At 49.2% G+C, this 18,584-nt stretch overlaps 1 protein-coding gene across 1 annotated transcript in view; it reads right to left on the bottom strand.

Annotated features, from left to right (window-relative positions):
* LOC142473301 (uncharacterized) overlaps positions 1 to 18,584 on the bottom strand; it is a 70,692-nt gene that overhangs the window by 18,384 nt on the left and 33,724 nt on the right. The window contains 1 exon segment of the mRNA XM_075580498.1: positions 13,158 to 14,890. Within this exon segment, the coding sequence (XP_075436613.1) occupies positions 13,158 to 14,890 (1,733 nt within the window).

Below are 18,584 nucleotides of genomic sequence, written 5' to 3'. Positions count from 1 at the left end.
ATTTCTTGGGGCCTCTGTGTCTGGTCTCTGACTTAGAGGCGTCACTAGCCTGACATCTGCTGTGCATCAGTATGCCAGTATTGTATACATTATGGGCCTCTGGGTCTTGTCATAATTGACACTCTTTTAGACAGGGGGACTCTAAATCTGTGGGAGCCTTTTGAGGCTCCATCATAAAAATAATTACAACCCTTTGAGGCTTGGTCATAAAAATACCAAAGCTCATTCACCCATATCACAGCTGGAGGTCCAAGTAATTCCTGCTTGGACTTACAAAAAAATACATCCTGCCTTACATTTAAGATCTGCTATCATGTGTTGGTTAGAGGGTATGGCAAGCAAGGCATCTTGTCTTTTACCCTCGCAGACAGGGAATGGCCTGCACATGGGGAATAAAAATGGCGGGGACAGGGCAACAACAGTAATGCATGGCAAATCAGGTATTAACCCTTTCCTCCCCGTCACACCTCCCCCACTCAAGACGCAGGGACTGCCCTGACCACCCCGTCCGGTGGCTGAGCTGACCTGCCAGCTCTTGAAGTTAGTAAGTCCTGAGGGCTGTCCTGGCGGGAAAGGCCATCAGCATTACCATGCTCACTTTCCTTCTTGTGCTGGATGGTGAAGTTCCACTCCTGTAAGGCAAGACTCCAGCGCAAAAGTTTAGCATTTTCCCCCGACACCCTCTGTTACCAACTCAAAGTATTGTGGTCAGTAATTACTGTGAAATGTCTGCCATACAAATAAGGCTGTAACTTCTTTAGAGCCCACACTATGGCCAGACACTCCTTCTCAATGGTGGTATATGCCACCTCTCTGGCAGCAGTTTGCGGCTTAGATATACTACCGGGTGCTCATCGCCCTCCTCCCCCACTTGGCTGAGTACAGCACAAATGCCAAAGTCTGAGGCATCAGTCTGCACCAGGAACTTTTTTTCATAGCCTGGAGCAGCAAGTATAGGAGCGCTGGCTAGTGCAGTCTTTAATGAATGAAACGAGACCTCACAGGCAGGAGACCAGACTACCAGCACAGACTGTCGCTTCTGGGTCAAGTCAGTCAGGGGTTTGGCAATGGCGCTATACTGAGGGACAAACTTCCTGTAGTAGCCTGCGGTGCCTAGGAAAGCCATGACTTGCTTCTTGATTTTGGGAACGGGCCACTGCACTATAGCTTCCACCTTAACTGGTTCTGGCTTAAGATGCTCGCCACCCACTCTGTGCCCTAGGTACAATACCTCTGCCATCCCTACTGAGCACTTGGTGGGTTTCAACGTGAGTCCCGCTTCCCTAATCCTGGCTAGCACCGCAGCTACATGCACTAAGTGTGAGTCCCACGAATTACTAAAGACAGCAATGTCGTCCAGGTATGCCCTTGCAAACCCTTGCATACCTTCCAGCAAGCGATTGACCAGGCGTTGAAAGGTAGCCGGTGCATTTTTCATCCCGAATAGCATCACTAGAAATTCATAGAGGACACTTGGGGTAATAAATGCAGACTTCTCTCTAGCCTCCTGGGTCAAAGGGATCTGCCAGTACCCTTTACTGAGATCCATATTCGTCAGATACCTTGCCCCCGCGAGTTGATCTAACAACTCATACATGCGGGGCATGGGGTAGGCATCTGACACTGTGCCCGCATTGAGCTGCCGGTAGTCCACACAGAACCGGGTGGTTCCGTCCTTCTTAGGCACCAGGACTACCGGACAAGCCCAAGGGCTCTGGGACGGCACAATTACCCCTAGGGCCAGCATCTCTTCTACCTCCCTCTCTATACTGCCCTTCACCTCTGCTGACACTCTATAAGCGTGCTTATGCAGAGGTCTCAGATCCCGTCAGCACTGGGTGTTCTGCAATGTGTGTCTTCCCTGGCTTGTCTGAAAACAGAGCCCTATACTTCTCTAGCATAGCCCTGGCTTCTGCTCTCTGCCTGACAGCTGAGCCCCTATCTCCACCTGCTCTATGGTACCTCCCTGCCTAGCCTCCCCCAGGAGATCAGGCAGAGCATTGCTCGCCGGATCCCCCATCAGTGGGCTGCAAATGGCCAGCACCGACGCCACACTCGGTGCTATGTACTCCTTCAGCATGTTGATGTGATAAGTCTTATTTCTCCCTGTCTCAGCATCTACCTGTACAACATAGTTGCACTCGTTCATCTTTCGCAGTACCGGATATGGTCCCGACCAGGCAGCCATTAATTTGTTCTCCCGAATGGGCTTGAGAACAAGTACCTGCTGTCCTGGGATGAACTCTCTGCTACGGCATTCTGATCATACCAAGTCTTCTGCTTGGTCTGAGCAGCCCTAAGGTTGTCCTGTGCCAACCCCATGTGCATCTCTAACCAATCTCTGAGATCTATCACATACTGAAGCACAGACGCATCAGTAGTGGTAGTCTCCCCTTCCCATCCCTCACGGAATAGGTCCAGAGGTTCCCGTACCCTGCGACCATATAGCAGCTCAAAGGGAGAGAAGCCTGTGGATTCTTGCGGCACCTCTCGGTACGCAAACAGCAAGTGCTGCAGGTGAATCTCCCAGTCTTTTCCCTCTGCCTCTATAAATGTTTGCAGCATCTGCTTCAGGGTACCATTGAACCTCTCACATAGTCCGTTGGTTTGGGGGTGGTAAGGGGTCGTGCGCTGGTGCTTCACCCCGCACGCCTCCCAGAGACACTGGAGCAATTCACTCATGAACTGCGACCCCTGATCGGTTAGGATCTCACTAAGGAAACCTATCCTAGAAAAAATGGCTAACAGAGCTTTAGCTACTGCCCTAGCATCAATACTGGCAAACGCTACCGCCTCAGGGTACAGGGTGGCAAAATGCACCACCGTGAGAATGTAGCGCTTTCCTGACCAACTGGGAACCATGAGGGGTCCAACGAGGTCCATAGCTACCCTCTGAAAGGGTTCCCCCATTACCGGTAAAGGGTTCAGGGTTGCCTTCACATGGTCACCCGCCTTACCTACTCGCTGGCAGGCATCACAGGATCGGCAGAACACTGGCGCCTCACTGGATGCCCCCGGCCAGTAGTAACGCTGCAACAGCCGTGCTCGCGTCCTAGCGACCCCCTGATGCCCCGCTAGTGGAATGGAGTGGGCTACCCGCAACAACTGCTGCCTATATTCCCGGGGTACCACTAGCTGTCTCTTCCCCGTCCATACCTCATCTAACCCGGTGGTCCCTTGCTCTCTGTATAGGAGCCCGCGGTGCCACAAGAAGTAATCAGACCCCTTGCTTGGCTTAGACTCGGACGCCCGCAGTCTCATGCCCTCCAAGCTGGGATCAGATCGCACCACATCCCTAAACTGGGCACCTAACTCTGGCCACCACCGGTCACATCTGAGTCAGGGGGACAGGGAACAGGTACAGGGAACAGTAAGTCAGTGTCAGAAAGCGACTGAGTCTGGCTTACCTGTCTGGTCTCTGCAGAGACTACTGGAACTGTAGGTCCCAAATGCAGGGGGACAGGGGCTGGTTCTGCTGCGATCCTTGCTGACTGGCTCCTGGTGATCGCTGCAACTTGGTAAAAACACAGGTAACGTGTCCTAGGTCGTTACCCAGCAAGACCTCAGCATCTAACCAAGGCAAAACCCCCACCTCCCTCATGCCACGTCCGGCACCCCAGTCCAAAAAGACCCGGGCAACCTGGAGTGACCGCAGTCCTCCGTCTGGCATGGTCACTTGCATCCCGGTGCCCGGGAGCAAATCCTCTGGCCGCACCATATCAGGGCGAACCAGAGTCACGGTGGCACCAGAGTCTAACAAGCCGTCCGCCTGCCGGTCTCCGATGGTCACCTTCCGCAGATGCTTCTGCCTGACATCGTTGTGCTGCATCCCGACTGGAGCAACCTGATGTCCCCCGCTCTCAGCTGCTGGTCCTGAGGTGGCAGGTGCAGTCTCTCCGCTGGGCATCCCTCTGTGGGTTGGTTCCACGGCTGTACTTGGCTCCTCTGTGTGTGCCAGTCGCACACGGGCGACCAGCCTCGCAGCAGGTGAGCGTTGCCCCTGATGGGGTCCATTGGACCGGTCCCGGTCCGGACAGTCTGGCCTGAGATGCCCGACCTTGTTGCAAGTGTAACACCGCCTCTCATGCATGAACTCTGCAGCCTTGGGTGCACTGTTTGCTGCCGCAGGCTGGTGTGTCCACGGAGGGATAGTCTTAGCGCCCTGGCCGCTCCTTTGGGTGCTACAGGGTCCTTCATTGCAACTCGGCTGGCCACATACTCATCTGCCATTCTCGCTGCATCATCATAGGTCTGAGATTTATGGTCATAGACCCATCCCCTCACATCTGTGGGAAGCTGCTGCAGCAGCTGCTCTTGAAAGAATAAGTCCAGCAGGGTATGGAATGTTGTAACCCCATTCCCCTCCACCCACTGAGTCCCGTGCAAAGCCATCCTACTGGCATAGGTGCTGTATGACTCTCCGGGGAGTACTACTGTGATGGATTGCATAAAATGCCTATTTCTTCATCTGTAATGTGTACCTCGCTATGCCTATGATCCTTACTCAAAATGGCTACCGCAGCTTCCCCTCCCATCGAGTATGGAAGATGGCGCCTGAACTCGGAGCTACACCCAAAGCTGATGCAACCCATATCCTGCTGACGTGTCCGCTAAACTGCATAACAAGAACCAATGAGACACTGACGTATGCGTTTGCGCACGACCCTTAGATAAGACAGCCCCTTTTTGCATACGATCTCTCCCCGAGCCCCTATATAAGAAAAACGTGGGCTGTAACAAAAAAGGAAGCATTATCATTTTGAACTTGGTGTCAGTGTGATTCTTCTCGTGCATGCACTACCTACGTAGGAAACAATTCGGACGGGGACAGATACTCTGCAGACGTTTGGTCTGATCCAACACAGCTGGCGCCCAACGTGGGGCTCCGGGTTGTGGACCAATAGACAGCCGGAGAAAAGAGTTGCCGGGGTGGACCAATACGGACGCGGCAGGAGACTGATCACCTCTGGAGTACGGTAAGACGACCTTCATTGTCGACCAGTGCATACTGTCTCCGGTATTGGTCTATCCCCGCATCTCGTACGGCTGTCCTGCGGCCAACTAAAGACAGGTAAATATCTTGCCCGGAGCCCGTTTTAACTCGAACCTGTTACCTAGACTATCTGTCACCCGGTATATGTTTATACGTGTTAGCCGGTACCGCAAGTGCGAGCCCAAAGTTAAGTGGGATTTTTGCCGGCCGACTAGGGGTCTTGTCATTGTACGTTATAAACTTGGTAGAAGGAGGGGAATGGGGAAGTAAGGGAAAGTCGTAAAGAGAGGAACACGATTTTCCCGGTAGTGACAGCGCGGTGTGCGCGTTGCGGAGGGAGGGGTGTTGAGGTGCGCGTTACGGTTGGTAACAGCGCGGTACTCTGCCGACTAATTCCTGAACAATCTTTTCCTCTCTCTCGTAATCAAGTGGTATGTCATGTCCAAAATGTGTTTGTGGATTAATGTTGGGAATTCATGAGGACGGGTGGGGATTGTTGAGAGTAAAAGAGAAAGGATATAGCCCACAGGTACTTGGGCGACAACCCCTAGACGTTAAGCTGCCCGAACTCCTGGTTTTCCGCGTTAACGTACACTTTCCAGTAAAAAAGAAAGTGAGAAAGAGAAAGTGAAGCTCGGATTCAAGTTGGGTGGCCCATAAAGTGTAAAACATGGGAGCACAGGCGAGTAAGACAGAGAAAGGAGTCTTAGCCTACCACCTAGTGGCCGAGAGAGAGGGAGAGGAGCATGTTAAGAAAGCAAGTAGACTGTTTAAAGTATGTGGAATTAGCACAAAAAAAGGCAGATTGCAGCCAGAAGAGTGGCGGAAAATATTGAAAGAAAAGAGAGGAATTTTGAGTGATAACAACCTGCTGTAGACAGCGGAAGCCTGGTTTAATGTCGCCAAGGCTGTCCACAGAGAAAAATGGATCGAGCAGGAGATAGAAAAGGGAGGGAAGGTTGTATTTCTATATCACTCTTGCGGTGACTGTACAAGTAACCCCCCTGAGAATGACCAACCCCAACCCTATGCTGGTGCTGACCCACCCCCCTGGACATGTTTAAGGTGTGGCACCCGAAACCCCCAATGGCGGGAAGATTGTTATAATTGTGGTGCGCAGTGCCCCCGTGTGACTGATTCACCCATACTCACTCCTTTGTTACCTTCGCTCTTGGCCCCTACAGCACCCCCGCCTATACAACCCACTACCCCGCCCACGGATGACAAACCAACCTCGACTGCCCATGTAGCACCACTATATCCTGTGCTGCAGGCGGGCGGTTCCTATTACACCCCGACTACGCCCCTAATGCCAGCCCTTTCACGCCAAACAACCACTGCCCCAGCGGGAGGGATTCAAGTCTACCCCGACACAACGATAGCACCCAGACCCAGCAGCAGTGTCCACTACAGTACGCCCGGTAGTTTTGACTCAGATGTTGAGTCACAGGCCGCTGCGCAGGAGGCGAACATGACATGGAACTCCACCCCCAGGCCCTCCCCCAGTACCCAACAGCGGCCCAAGGTTATATGGGCAGACGCCCAGGCAGGTAGAAGGCGCCCCAATAATGTATATCACTTTCATCCCCCCCCAAGCCTCCTCCCTGGTAACCACCCTACCAGACCCGGAGAAACAACCTATGCCCTTTTATCGTAGAGTGGCCCAGATCCAAAAAACGTACTCGGCAGCTCGACGGGATTTGGTTAGCTTATGCGAGATTAAGGCGGGGGAAGCATACTGGCCCATAATGGAAAAGAACCTGACAGACGCTACGGTGACCGACGATGATACATATGCCTCTGGGGTGGACTTTTGTGACCAATCATGTGACTGGGCCAGGGAAAAGTTGGCTGACCAAGCCACCAATATACAGGATGTGACTCAGGAAAAAGGGGGATCAGTGGAGAAATTCCATATCAGATTGTCCCAGGTTTTTTCTGATTTAGGTTTTACCCCCTACAACAAAGCCCATAGTCATATGTTATCTGCTGCATTTGTAGCCGGAATTACCCCAATGACTAGTAATTTCTGCAAATCATGTACAATTTGTGCAAAGTGTAACCCAGGACGTGTGGAAAAACCCCCGCAGAAACACCTTGCACGGCCCTTATACCCTTTCCAGCGTATCCAGATTGACCATATTCAGATGCCAAAGTCGGGCCGTTTTGAATATGCGTTAGTAATTGTAGATATGTTTTCAGGATGGCCAGAAGCCTATCCTGTCACCAATCTCACTGCGAAAACAACAGCAAAAAAACTCCTGACAGAGGTGGTTTGTAGATATGGGGTACCTGAAGTAATAGAAAGCGACCAAGGCCCCGCTTTCACTGCTACGCTAGCTAAAGAAATTTGGTCCGCGCTAGTGACCACCCTTGCTTTCCACACCCCATACCATCCCCAGAGTAGCGGAAAGGTAGAAAGAATGAATGGCACACTGAAAACTAGAATGTTGAAAATGGCCCAGGAAACAAATATGCCCTGGCCAGATAGTCTACCCATTGCTTTGTTTAGTGTTCGATACACCCCACGAGGGGAACATGCTATATCCCCATTTGAGATACTGTTTGGTACTGCCCCCAGACTTGGTTGTTACTACCCACAGCAGTTACAGATGCAGTCTGATGTTTTGACCAAATATGTAACTGCCCTAGCGCAAGAACTAACCAATATACATGGTCGAGTGTTTTCTTCTATTCCAGATCCAGATACCGGGACTCATAGATTCGTGCCCGGAGACTGGGTACTCGTGAAGAAATTTGTAAGGAAACACTCCCTAGAGCCCAGATATGATGGTCCTTTCCAAGTTCTGTTGACCACAGCCACATCAGTCAAACTAGCTGGCAAGAACACCTGGATACACGCCTCCCATTGCAAAAAGATTCCAGCTCCCAACGAGGACACCTCAGAAGGAAAATGATTCTATATACCCTTTGCTTGTTGGGTTTGGGGGGGGCACAAGAGGTTGCTATCACCCAACATGAAGGGGCTGTCACGTTTTGGTATAATTCATCCAATACTCATGTAGCTACCTTCTCCTTTGATTATTGTAATATAGTCAGCTGCCCCTCAACAAATTGGCAATGTAATCTATACGGCAATTCCGGTTCCAGGTCCACCTATGTATGTGTAACGGATTCCCACTGGGGACAGGAATGTGATTACTGGGGAGCAGTAGGATGGAACACGGGAACAGATTGGGGATACCGACCACAAAATGGCCTAGCAAGGAAAGACAAAAATGGCAAGGCTCTAATTAGTAGGATGACCTTGCTAAAAAACGGTACATGTCTAGTCAGTGGTGAGACGGGTAAAATAATGAAACTCACACTAACTATAGAAAACCCTAGCCCCGGGGACGCTGGTGTATATGTTCTAGGGACTTGGATGAAAGGAGGTACAAGGGGGGCTTACAGGAAGTTCAAAATACAGGATATGTGTAATTCCAAAGATTGGCAGATGTCAAACCCAAAAACCCCTGAGCCAGAGAAAAAAACCCTTAAACCACATTTCCATACATTGGAAAACATGGTGGCAATAGCTAACCCCACAATTGAGGATACTATGGCCACGGAAACTGGATTCTCTGACACCAATTTGTGGCTTGAATGGATGCGATATAGTGCAAACAGTCATAATAGATCCAATTGTTATGTCTGTGGTAGTGCTAAACCCCATTTGGGCACAGTGCCCCTCAATATCCCAGAGGACAGTGAAGACTGTTTCCTCAGTTTATTCACCAACACCTCCACTAACCACACCTCCTGTGAAGTTTGGAAAAAGGAATGCCCTATAATCACAAAGGCACCCAGACCTGGGGAAGGGATTACAATATACCAGTGGAACTACACCTGTTATGCTAACCACGACCATAAAGGTAGATTTTTGGGTAATTTCACCTTTGGATATTGTTCTAAATATAGTAATCTCTCCGGAACACTGGTCCAGAACCAGGTCCAATCATTAGGCGATATCTATTGGATATGTGGGGATCTAAAGATTCGGACTAGATTAGAAGGGAACTGGACTGGAGAGTGCGCCCTAGCAAAAGTCCTGATGCCCTTACATATTCTCGCAGACCATTCCCCAGATAATAACGTCCCTACAACACACCACCGCACCAAACGCTCCACCCTCCCCGGTAGTTTTGACCCTCATGTTTACATCGATGCTATAGGGGTCCCAAGGGGGGTGCCTGACCAGTTTAAAGCCAGGGACCAGGTTAATGCGGGATTTGAATCCCTGATTCCCATAGTTACCATTAATAAAAACGTTGATTGGATTAATTATGTGTATTACAACCAATAACGGTTTGTCAATTACACCAGAGATGCATTACAAGGTATTGCGGACCAATTAGCTCCAACATCTTATATGACCTTCCAGAATAGAATGGCTTTAGATATGATTCTAGCCAAGAAGGGGGGTGTTTGCAAGATGATTGAGGGTACGGGAACCTGTTGTACCTACATTCCCGATAATACCGGCCCCAATGGTAAAGTCACATTAGCCATTAAGAAATTAGAAGAACTGTCAATTGAACTCAAGAGGAATTCCGGGATTACTGACCATTGGGACCAATATTTTGGTTGGCTAACGGGGTGGCAAAAGATTCTTGCCCAAATAGGCATCGCAATAGTTATTATTTTTGTCTTGCTTGTGATTATTGTCTGTTGTGTTCTCCCATGTTTTAAAAAGCTTATGACCAAAGCTGTTGACAATAGCACTCCTACCTTTTTTCTGCAGTCAGATAATAATACTCCACCCTCGGAAGATGGTCCATTTACCCCGTTACAGTCCCTCCCAGTTAAGTACAACAATATAAACCCATAGGGACAGCATCTGACTTCCTTATGTGCAAAGTCTGTGGCAAGGGGGGTCATGGACAAGCCATGACTCGTCTAACGTACAGCACAAAAGAGTTCCCAGGCACACCTGGACAGATGAGTTAGTATACATATAGGGACAGGCTCAGAAAAAGACATTTCAAGGGGGGACTGTGATGGATTGGATAAAATGCCTATTTCTTCATCTGTAATGTGTACCTCGCTATACCTATGATCTTTACACAAAATGGCTACCGCAGCTTCCCCTCCCATCGAGTATGGAAGATGGCGCCCGAACTCGGAGCTACACCCAAAGCTGATGCAATATATCCTGCTGACGTGTCCGCTAAACTACATAACAAGAACCAATGAGACACTGACGTATGCGTTTGCGCACGACCCTTAGATAAGACAGCCCCTTTTTGCATACAATCTCACCCCTGAGCCCCTATATAAGAAAAACGCGGGCTGTAACAATAAAGGAAGCATTATCATTCTGAACTTGGTGTCAGTGTGATTCTTCTCGTGCATGCAGTACCTACGTAGGAAACAATTCGGACGGGGACAGATACTCTGCAGACATTTGGTCTGATCCAACACACTACCCCCGTCCGGAACATGCCCCTGTCAGATTCTGGGGTCAGGGCATACTGGGTTAGCAGCTTGCTTGTCACATGACCGTAGTCATCGGCATCCACGCGTGGAATACCCATCACAGTCCGTTTGGCTTTGCCAGATAACAGTGGTCGCAGTCTGACCACCCAGTCCCTTCTTGGAATTCGGAACCGGGAACACTGCGTCTCGAAGTCATTCAGGAACGCATCGAGGTCATCTGTGCCATCCACGAACTTGCTGAAGCTGTGATGATCCGCCCGGGAAAGACCTTGTTCCCCGTTGGAGTTGTGGGTTCTTCCGAGCACTGCTGTCAGGAGCTGTACCCGCTCCGCAGTGCTAACACCCGTTCCCCATGTAGCCATAAGTGCAGTGAGCCCAGGGACGGCACGCTCGGCAGCCGCAGCTGCTACCTCGTCCGCAAACCGTGGCGCCAAGCCACCCACGACCGGGGGGTCACTAGCACTCTCCTCATGTCCTTGCAGCCCCAGAGTTGGAGGGACCTCCTGCACTCCGGGCTGAATAGCGTCAGCCAACACAGCATCTATGGAGACTTGCCCCTCTGGTAGGACCCTGCGGTCCTCATGATGCTCAAAATCCTCCTCCAGTTGTGCCTTCGACCGCCCATCTGTCGGTAAGCCATACCACGCTCATCTCTCCACGACTTTCTCTCTGGTCCATGACCTCAACCTTCCTGAGCGATCGCTCATGGTGCCTTTGGAGTATGGGTGAAGGGAACAGTGAAATCTCTCGTGCACTTTAGAAGTGTGTGTCAGTTGCTACTTGTCTGAGGAGCTCGCAAGCTACAAGGTCCTCACTATATTACAGAGCCCGCAGGAAACTGCAATATAGGTTCAATCAGTATCCCGCCAGCTGCCACCAGTTTTTTAAAAGCTTGTCACGATGACACCAACTTTTATCAACACATTTATATTTCTGGGTACTTGATTGAACAGAACAAGTTGCAAAATAAATTGTGATTTATTTCCTAAATAGACAAACACACGACATCTGCAGAATACACTTAAAACAACACTCACTGGGATAAGGAAATAAAAGAAATTGTCCTTGGAACGAAAGAAATTGTCCTTTGCTTGCCCGTGCAAGAAATGCAGCCTTGGTTTTAAAAGTCCTGTGGTTATGTGGTTGTTAACCCCTTCACTCCTGGACTGGTTGCTGCTGTACTGGAACAAAGTCTTGCATCTTTACATCATGGACTAAAATTCAAGAATCACACTGGGAAATACCTGGGAAGCCACAGTTATAGCCTGGCCAAAGCTATCTTTAACATGTGGATCCAATCCCCTCGTGGGAACAAAAAAAACCACTAATAGCCAAGTGACCCACAGTTCATAAGACCGGTCAAAAGGGCTGTCCGGTGGGCAGGGCGCATGGGTCAGGTTGACTTAGGCTAAGGCCCCGCTCCCTCAGTCAGCGCGCCCGCACTGCAGACAGGCGGGGCACTGAGAGACAGACCGCGATATGCGGTCTGTAGGAAGCGGGAGGTGGGCGGGAGTAGGAGGCTTGAGCGGGAGGGGGGCGTGGCTTGAGCGGAGGGAACCGCTACTCTCCCCCCCCTCCCTCCACGGGCTTGGGCTGGAGCTACTGATAGAAGGTAATCAAAAGCAACACACACACACGGGCACTCATACACACACACACACACACACACACACACACACACACACACACACACACACACACACACACACAGGCACTCACGCTGCTTTCCCTCCACACTCCTCCCCGCTCCCCAAAGACTCTCCTCCTCATTGGCTCACAGCCACACCACGTGACGCGTCGACGCTAGGGATCACAATTCTCTTGTATCCCGTAGCGGCTGACGCGTCACAGCGTGTAGTGAGCTGTGCAGCCAGGGGGGACCGGGACCGGCTCGGGAGGATTCCCCTGCTGGTGGGGAACTCTCGTGTGGCCGCCCGCAGCGGGTCCCAGCCCTTAGAGGTGTCACTAGCCTGACATCTGCTGTGCATCAGTATGCCAGTATCGTATACATTATGGGCCTCTGGGTCTTCTCATAATTGACACTCTTTTAGACAGGGGGACTCTAAATCTGTGGGAGCCTTTTGAGGCTCCATCATAAAAATAATTACAACCCTTTGAGGCTTGGTCATAAAAATACCAAAGCTCATTCACCCATATCACAGCTGGAGGTCCAAGTAATTCCTGCTTGGACTTACAAAAAAATACATCCTGCCTTACATTTAAGATCTGCTATCATGTGTTGGTTAGAGGGTATGGCAAGCAAGGCATCTTGTCTTTTACCCTCGCAGACAGGGAATGGCCTGCACATGGGGAATAAAAATGGCGGGGACCGGACAACAACAGTAATGCATGGCAAATCAGGTATTAACCCTTTCCACCCCGTCACACATACCAATTAGATTGTAAGCTCCTCGGAGCAGGGACTCCTCTTCCTAAATGTTACATTTATGTCTGAAGCACTTATTACCATGACCCGTTATTTATATTATTTGTTATTTATATGATTGTCACGTGTATTACTACTGTGAAGCGCAATGTACATTAATGGCGCTATATAAATAAAGACATACAAGACAATACAATATTGGGAAGTGACTTGATGAGGAAAACTAATAGACTTTACTCATACTGTATGTACATTCTCTACTAAACCCCTAGTGTCGGCACCCAAAGAAGCAACTGATTAATTATTAATAAGGAAGTAGGCACATGGGACACCACATACCTGCTATTCCTCTCTCTGTGCCTCGCACCGCTCTGCACACCCTCGTCCTCCACCTCTCCCAGCAGATTCTCTGTCACTCCCTTCATCACGTCCGTGCTGGGGGGAGTCTCTCCGGGATCCTTACTCAGGCCTGCTCCCCTTTTCCTGCCTTTCCCTCGTGCTACGGAGCTGCTGCTCTTTTCGGCGGTCCCCTCGCTCCTGCGCCTCTTCTTACAGCCTCCCAGGCTCAGCTCCTCCATGTCCCGCTCTGCTGGGGGCTCCCGCTGCCTTTTCCTGCTCTGCAATGGGGTCACCTCACCCGTCTCCTGCCTTTTTCTTCCCACTGCTCTATCTTTGGCCCCCCTGTGGCCCTGTTCCGCGTCCCCTCTGGCTGCTCTCTCTTTGGTCCCCCTGTGGCCCGGTTCCGCATCCCCTCCGGCTGCTCTCTCTTTGGCCCCCCTGTGGCCTGGTTCTGCCTCCCTTCCGGCTGCTCTCCCTTTGGTCCCCCTGTTGCCTGGTTTCTCCTCCCCTCCGGCTGCTCTCTCTTTAGCCCCCCTGTGGCCTGGTTCCGCGTCCCCTCCGGCTGCTCTCTCTTTGGACCCCCTGTGGCTTGGTTCCGCGTCCCCTCGGGCTGCTCTCTCTTTAGCCCCCCTGTGGCCTGGTTCCTCGTCCCCTCCGGCTGCTCTCTCTTTGGCCCCCCTGTGGCTTGGTTCCGCGTCCCCTCGGGCTGCTCTCTCTTTAGCCCCCCTGTGGCCCGGTTCCATCTCACTTCTGGTTGCTCTCTCTTTGCCCCGCCTGTGGCCTGGTTCCGCGTTCCCTCCGGCTGCTCTCTCTTTGGCCCCCCTGTGGCCCTGTTCTGCCTCCCCTCCGGTTGCTCTCTCTTTAGCCCCCCTGTGGCCCGGTTCTGCCTCCACTCCGGCTGCTCTCTCTTTGGCCCCCCTAAGGTCTGGTTCCTCTTCCCCTCCAGCTGCTGTCTCTTTGACCCCCCCGTGGCTTGGTTCCTCCTGCCCTCCAGCTGCTCTGTGCTCACGGGGGCCAGGGTTTCTGTTAGGGGAGTCCCCGATCTGTTTGCTTGTCTGCAAGGGGACACTCACACTCCTGATGTACCCAGCCGTGTCCTCACTGTTTGACTCACTATCCTCTGCACTTTCTTTACTCACTAAGGAAGGACACTCAGAGGGGGGACGTAGACAGGACAATGCTCCCTCTGGGGACAGGCCACGAGTGAGAGATGCTCCTCTCTGCTTCGGAGGAAGCTGGGGAGGTCTCGGATCATGTAAACCGGAAGAGGAGACGGGATCGCTGTGTTTGCTTCCCCTCTGCCCTCTCTGAACTTCCACTGTGATCTCACAGCGTTCCTCCTGCAGTCTCCTCTCACACCGATCCGTTTCTCCCCCACACTCTCCTCTGACCCCACACTGCCTCTCCTCCCCTATGACCTCACACCGCTGCAGCCAGTCTTGGTTAAGTGAGGTCATGCGCTGTCCGACCATGCACCGCAGCTGTTTTAACTTCCCGCCGGGCTGAGCTTGGGGAGAGTGCATCCCACTCAGGGTGGGGGTTGGGATCCTGAGAGTGAGGGGAGACAACTCTTGCAGGGAGTCAGGAAGAGGGTCCGGAAGCAGCAGTGTGACTGATTGAGGTGTCACAGGTGGGGGGGCAAAGTCACTTGGATTCTTAACATCACTTTCTAGTGAGCAATGAAGTGACCTTCTCCGGGGAGTGAGGGTCTTCCTCAGGGACACAGGACGCTCCTAAGGAGGCAGAGAAGGCGTGTGAGCACAGACAACAGGGCAGGGGGTGGGCACAGGTAAACACATGCACGCACAGGTATTTCTTACGTGCACGCACAGGTAAACACATGCACGCACGGGTAAACACATGCACGCACAGGTAAACACATGCACGCACAGGTAAACACATGCACGCACAGGTAAACACATGCACGCACAGGTAAACACATGCACGCACAGGTATTTCTTTCGTGTAAGAAATATTTATTTTTATGTAATACAGAATAGGATCTATATGACATCTGCTGGATCATCTATCACTAGCTTTGTATTCCTGAAATTTCTGCTAATTCTCTGACAAGAAAAGGAGAAGTCGTGCTAGATAAGTAGGAGAAGCCCAGAAGATACAAGGTGCCTTTCAAAGATAAGTACAGGTGCGCCGACGAGTATTTTAAAACTTGCCTGGATCTATCACCAACAAGACCCAGGTACATGCTGGGTACAAGTAACAGTTTTAAGGGTAAATTGACACAGAAAAAAGCAGATGGGTATTTCACCCTCTGGTAATGGGTTAAATGAAGAAATTGATCTGGCTGCATTTTTATGATTACATTAATAGAATTAACTGTGTATACTTTTAAAGTAAGTTTGTTTAAGACACATATGTACAGTCATGTGTCCTAGTTATGATATAATGGTGGCTGTTTTTAATATTCACAAGGATCTTAATCAAGGGTAATTTTAATATGATCATAATAAACAAAAGTTTTTTAATATTGTAATTTACTATTGCTTTCTTCTTCATTTTTTACTTATATTCCCAATTGGTTTTAAATTTTAATAGTAATATTTGTTTTTTTTGTAATTTCTATGTGTATACTGGAAACAACCACTATACTGGCACCAAATTAATTAATTATATTATATAACTAATTGGTATCCTATATATACCTGTCCTACAAGCAACCAGCAATGAAAGTGCCCCTGACGAAGAGGACATTGTCCTTGAAACGCGTAGGGCTGACATTGCTATGGTTGCTAATGTGTGCTGTGAACACTAAGCTACGGAGGATACGTGGGACTGATAGGACTTTCACACGCCAAGTTTGAAGGGGGAGCTAGTGGCTACCCGTAGTCCAACCACTGATCGACGACACACGCTGACGTCACGAGTCACCTGCGCGGAAGTGTGAACGCGCTGCCGATCGAGAGAAGGAGAAGGGATGAGACATCTACCACCCCAATCAGCAGACAAGTGAAGTACTCCTGTTCCCGCGGTCATTCAAAGTACCGAAGTGCCTGTATTATCTACCCTTCTGTGAGTTTTTATAACCCTTCTTTATTTACCTATAAACAGACTTTACTACTCTATGGGCTTTGCGCTTTTTTCTCTTTTTTGTTACATGCTGGGTACATGCTGCAACATTTCAGTGACATTTCTGCAGAAAGACAATTATGCAGAAACACGATGGCCCATCGATTAACACAGCAGGGGTCCCTGGCAGTCCCAATACTGTTTGATATCATATGGGGATATGTTGAATGTCTGTATATGTATATTAATGCACTGCAGATATTATGTTATGTATTTGTGTACTGTATATGTATAAGATAGTGTTTTATATGGGGATATGTTGAATATATGTATATGTATATTAATGCACTGTGGATATTATGTTGTATATTTATAAGATAGTGTTTTATATGGGGATATGTTGAATATATGTATATGTATATTAATGCACTGTGGATATTATGTTGTATATTTATAAGATACTGTTTTATATGGGGATATGTTGAATATATGTATATGTATATTAATGCACTGTGGATATTATGTTGTATATTTATAAGATACTGTTTTATATGGGGATATGTTGAATATCTGTAGACCTGAGGAAGATATTAAAGGGTTTTGTGACCAGATGCAGTGTTGTTACAGCTTATGATCCAACTTGTGGGGATATAAAACATTTACTGACTGTAATTATGACCACAACAGAGCGATTTAACGAGACTGCAGGAGCAGAGGGAGTACAATGGGCACATGTTGAAAACACACATAGATTACGAGATGAGAGAGTCAGGTTACAGACAGCCGTTCTGGCAGCACTGAGAGCAGCCTTTGCACCACAGGTTAATTGGGGAAAAATAAACTCAATGAAACAAAAGGGAGAGACAGACAAAGTTATTGCTGCTGTTACTGCTTATGGCGGAATAAGTAACACTGAATTAAATGCAGGTCCTCTTATTGTGGCAGCTTACGTAAAGGGTTTAGATCCTGAAATATCTAAGGGTGTAACTAGAGTACTCCTGGGATGGGAAAACAGACCAATATTGGAAGTCTTTGCAGCCGCTGCACATTTTGAGAGAAACAGGGTAGAGTGTGAAGAGAAGAAAAAGGGAACACGAGAAAGGGAACTAATGCACTAATGAAAGCCCAGACGTCTTTTTTCCAAGGCAATCAAGGTAATGAGCATAGACAAGGAAATAACCAGCAGAGGGGTAACAGGAATTATAATGATTACAATAGAGGAGGAAATGACAGGAGAAGGGATTGATCCCAAGTACAGTGTTTCAATTGTGGTAAACAGGGACACATACCCTGGAAGTGCAGGGCACCCAAAAAAATACACAGAACCATTCAAATCAGCAATACAATAATAGGGACGACTACCAAAACAGACAACGGGGATTTCAAAATCCACCCCCACATACTGACAATCCATCTGACAATTTAGGGTATGAAGAAGGAACAGGACAGAATTCTTTCACTTTTAAGGCTGCACATTACACAATATCCCTCTATTCCAGTTGACAGTACCGGCCCAAATGTTATCAGCCTTTTTGGATGGTAAACCAGAATAGTTTCTTTTGGATATAGGAGCCTCATGGTCCACTATCTCAAAGGAAACTGCTCTACCTTTTAAAACCAGTAACAAACAACCCATAATGGTCAGAGGAGTAGGTAACAAATTGATACCGCACCCGCCATCCATCCCCCTTGCACTGACAATCAGAGAAATTGGTTTACAGCACACGTTTAATGAGCCCCACATGCCCTGTTCATTTAATGGGAAAGATTTGTTATGCAGGTTACAATGTACCATTGATTGCCCTTTCGGACGGATCTGTGTATTTAGAAATACCAGCTCATGAAGAGTCCATTATGCTTTTCACCTGCCCCAGCAAGATAATATCTGTGTGTATAATTTAACCACAGAAAATTATGACGCCATTCTAGAACAACTACCACATAATTTATGGGCGTCTCCAGGCAATAGTACTGGGTTCGTCTTGTCTGCCGCACCAGTACGGGTTAAATAATTTCCCAAGGCTGTACTCCCCAGAATTGGGCAATACCCTCTCAGCAGAAATGCCTTACAGGGCATAGCCCCTATTATGGAGGAGTTACTGCAGGAAGGGGTTATAATCCCCACAAGCTGTGTTTGTAACACACCAATTCTACCAGTTATTAAACCTCACTCTGACCCTCCAAAGTATAGGATTGTGCAAGATCTACGGGCGATCAATCGCATTGTGCAGCCAATTCTCCCTGTGGTCCCTAACCCGGCCATCATTTTGTCCTCTATTCCCCCAACAGCTGTCTATTTCAGTAGCGCATTTATCTTCAGCATTTGTTAGCATTCCGTTACACAAAGACAGCCAATATCTTTTTGCATTCACATACAAAGGTCATCAGTACACATGGTTA

Source organism: Ascaphus truei (assembly GCF_040206685.1).
Source record: "Ascaphus truei isolate aAscTru1 chromosome 3 unlocalized genomic scaffold, aAscTru1.hap1 SUPER_3_unloc_1, whole genome shotgun sequence".
Lineage (NCBI taxonomy): Eukaryota > Metazoa > Chordata > Amphibia > Anura > Ascaphidae > Ascaphus > Ascaphus truei.
This window is presented reverse-complemented; position numbering and strand designations above follow the sequence as displayed.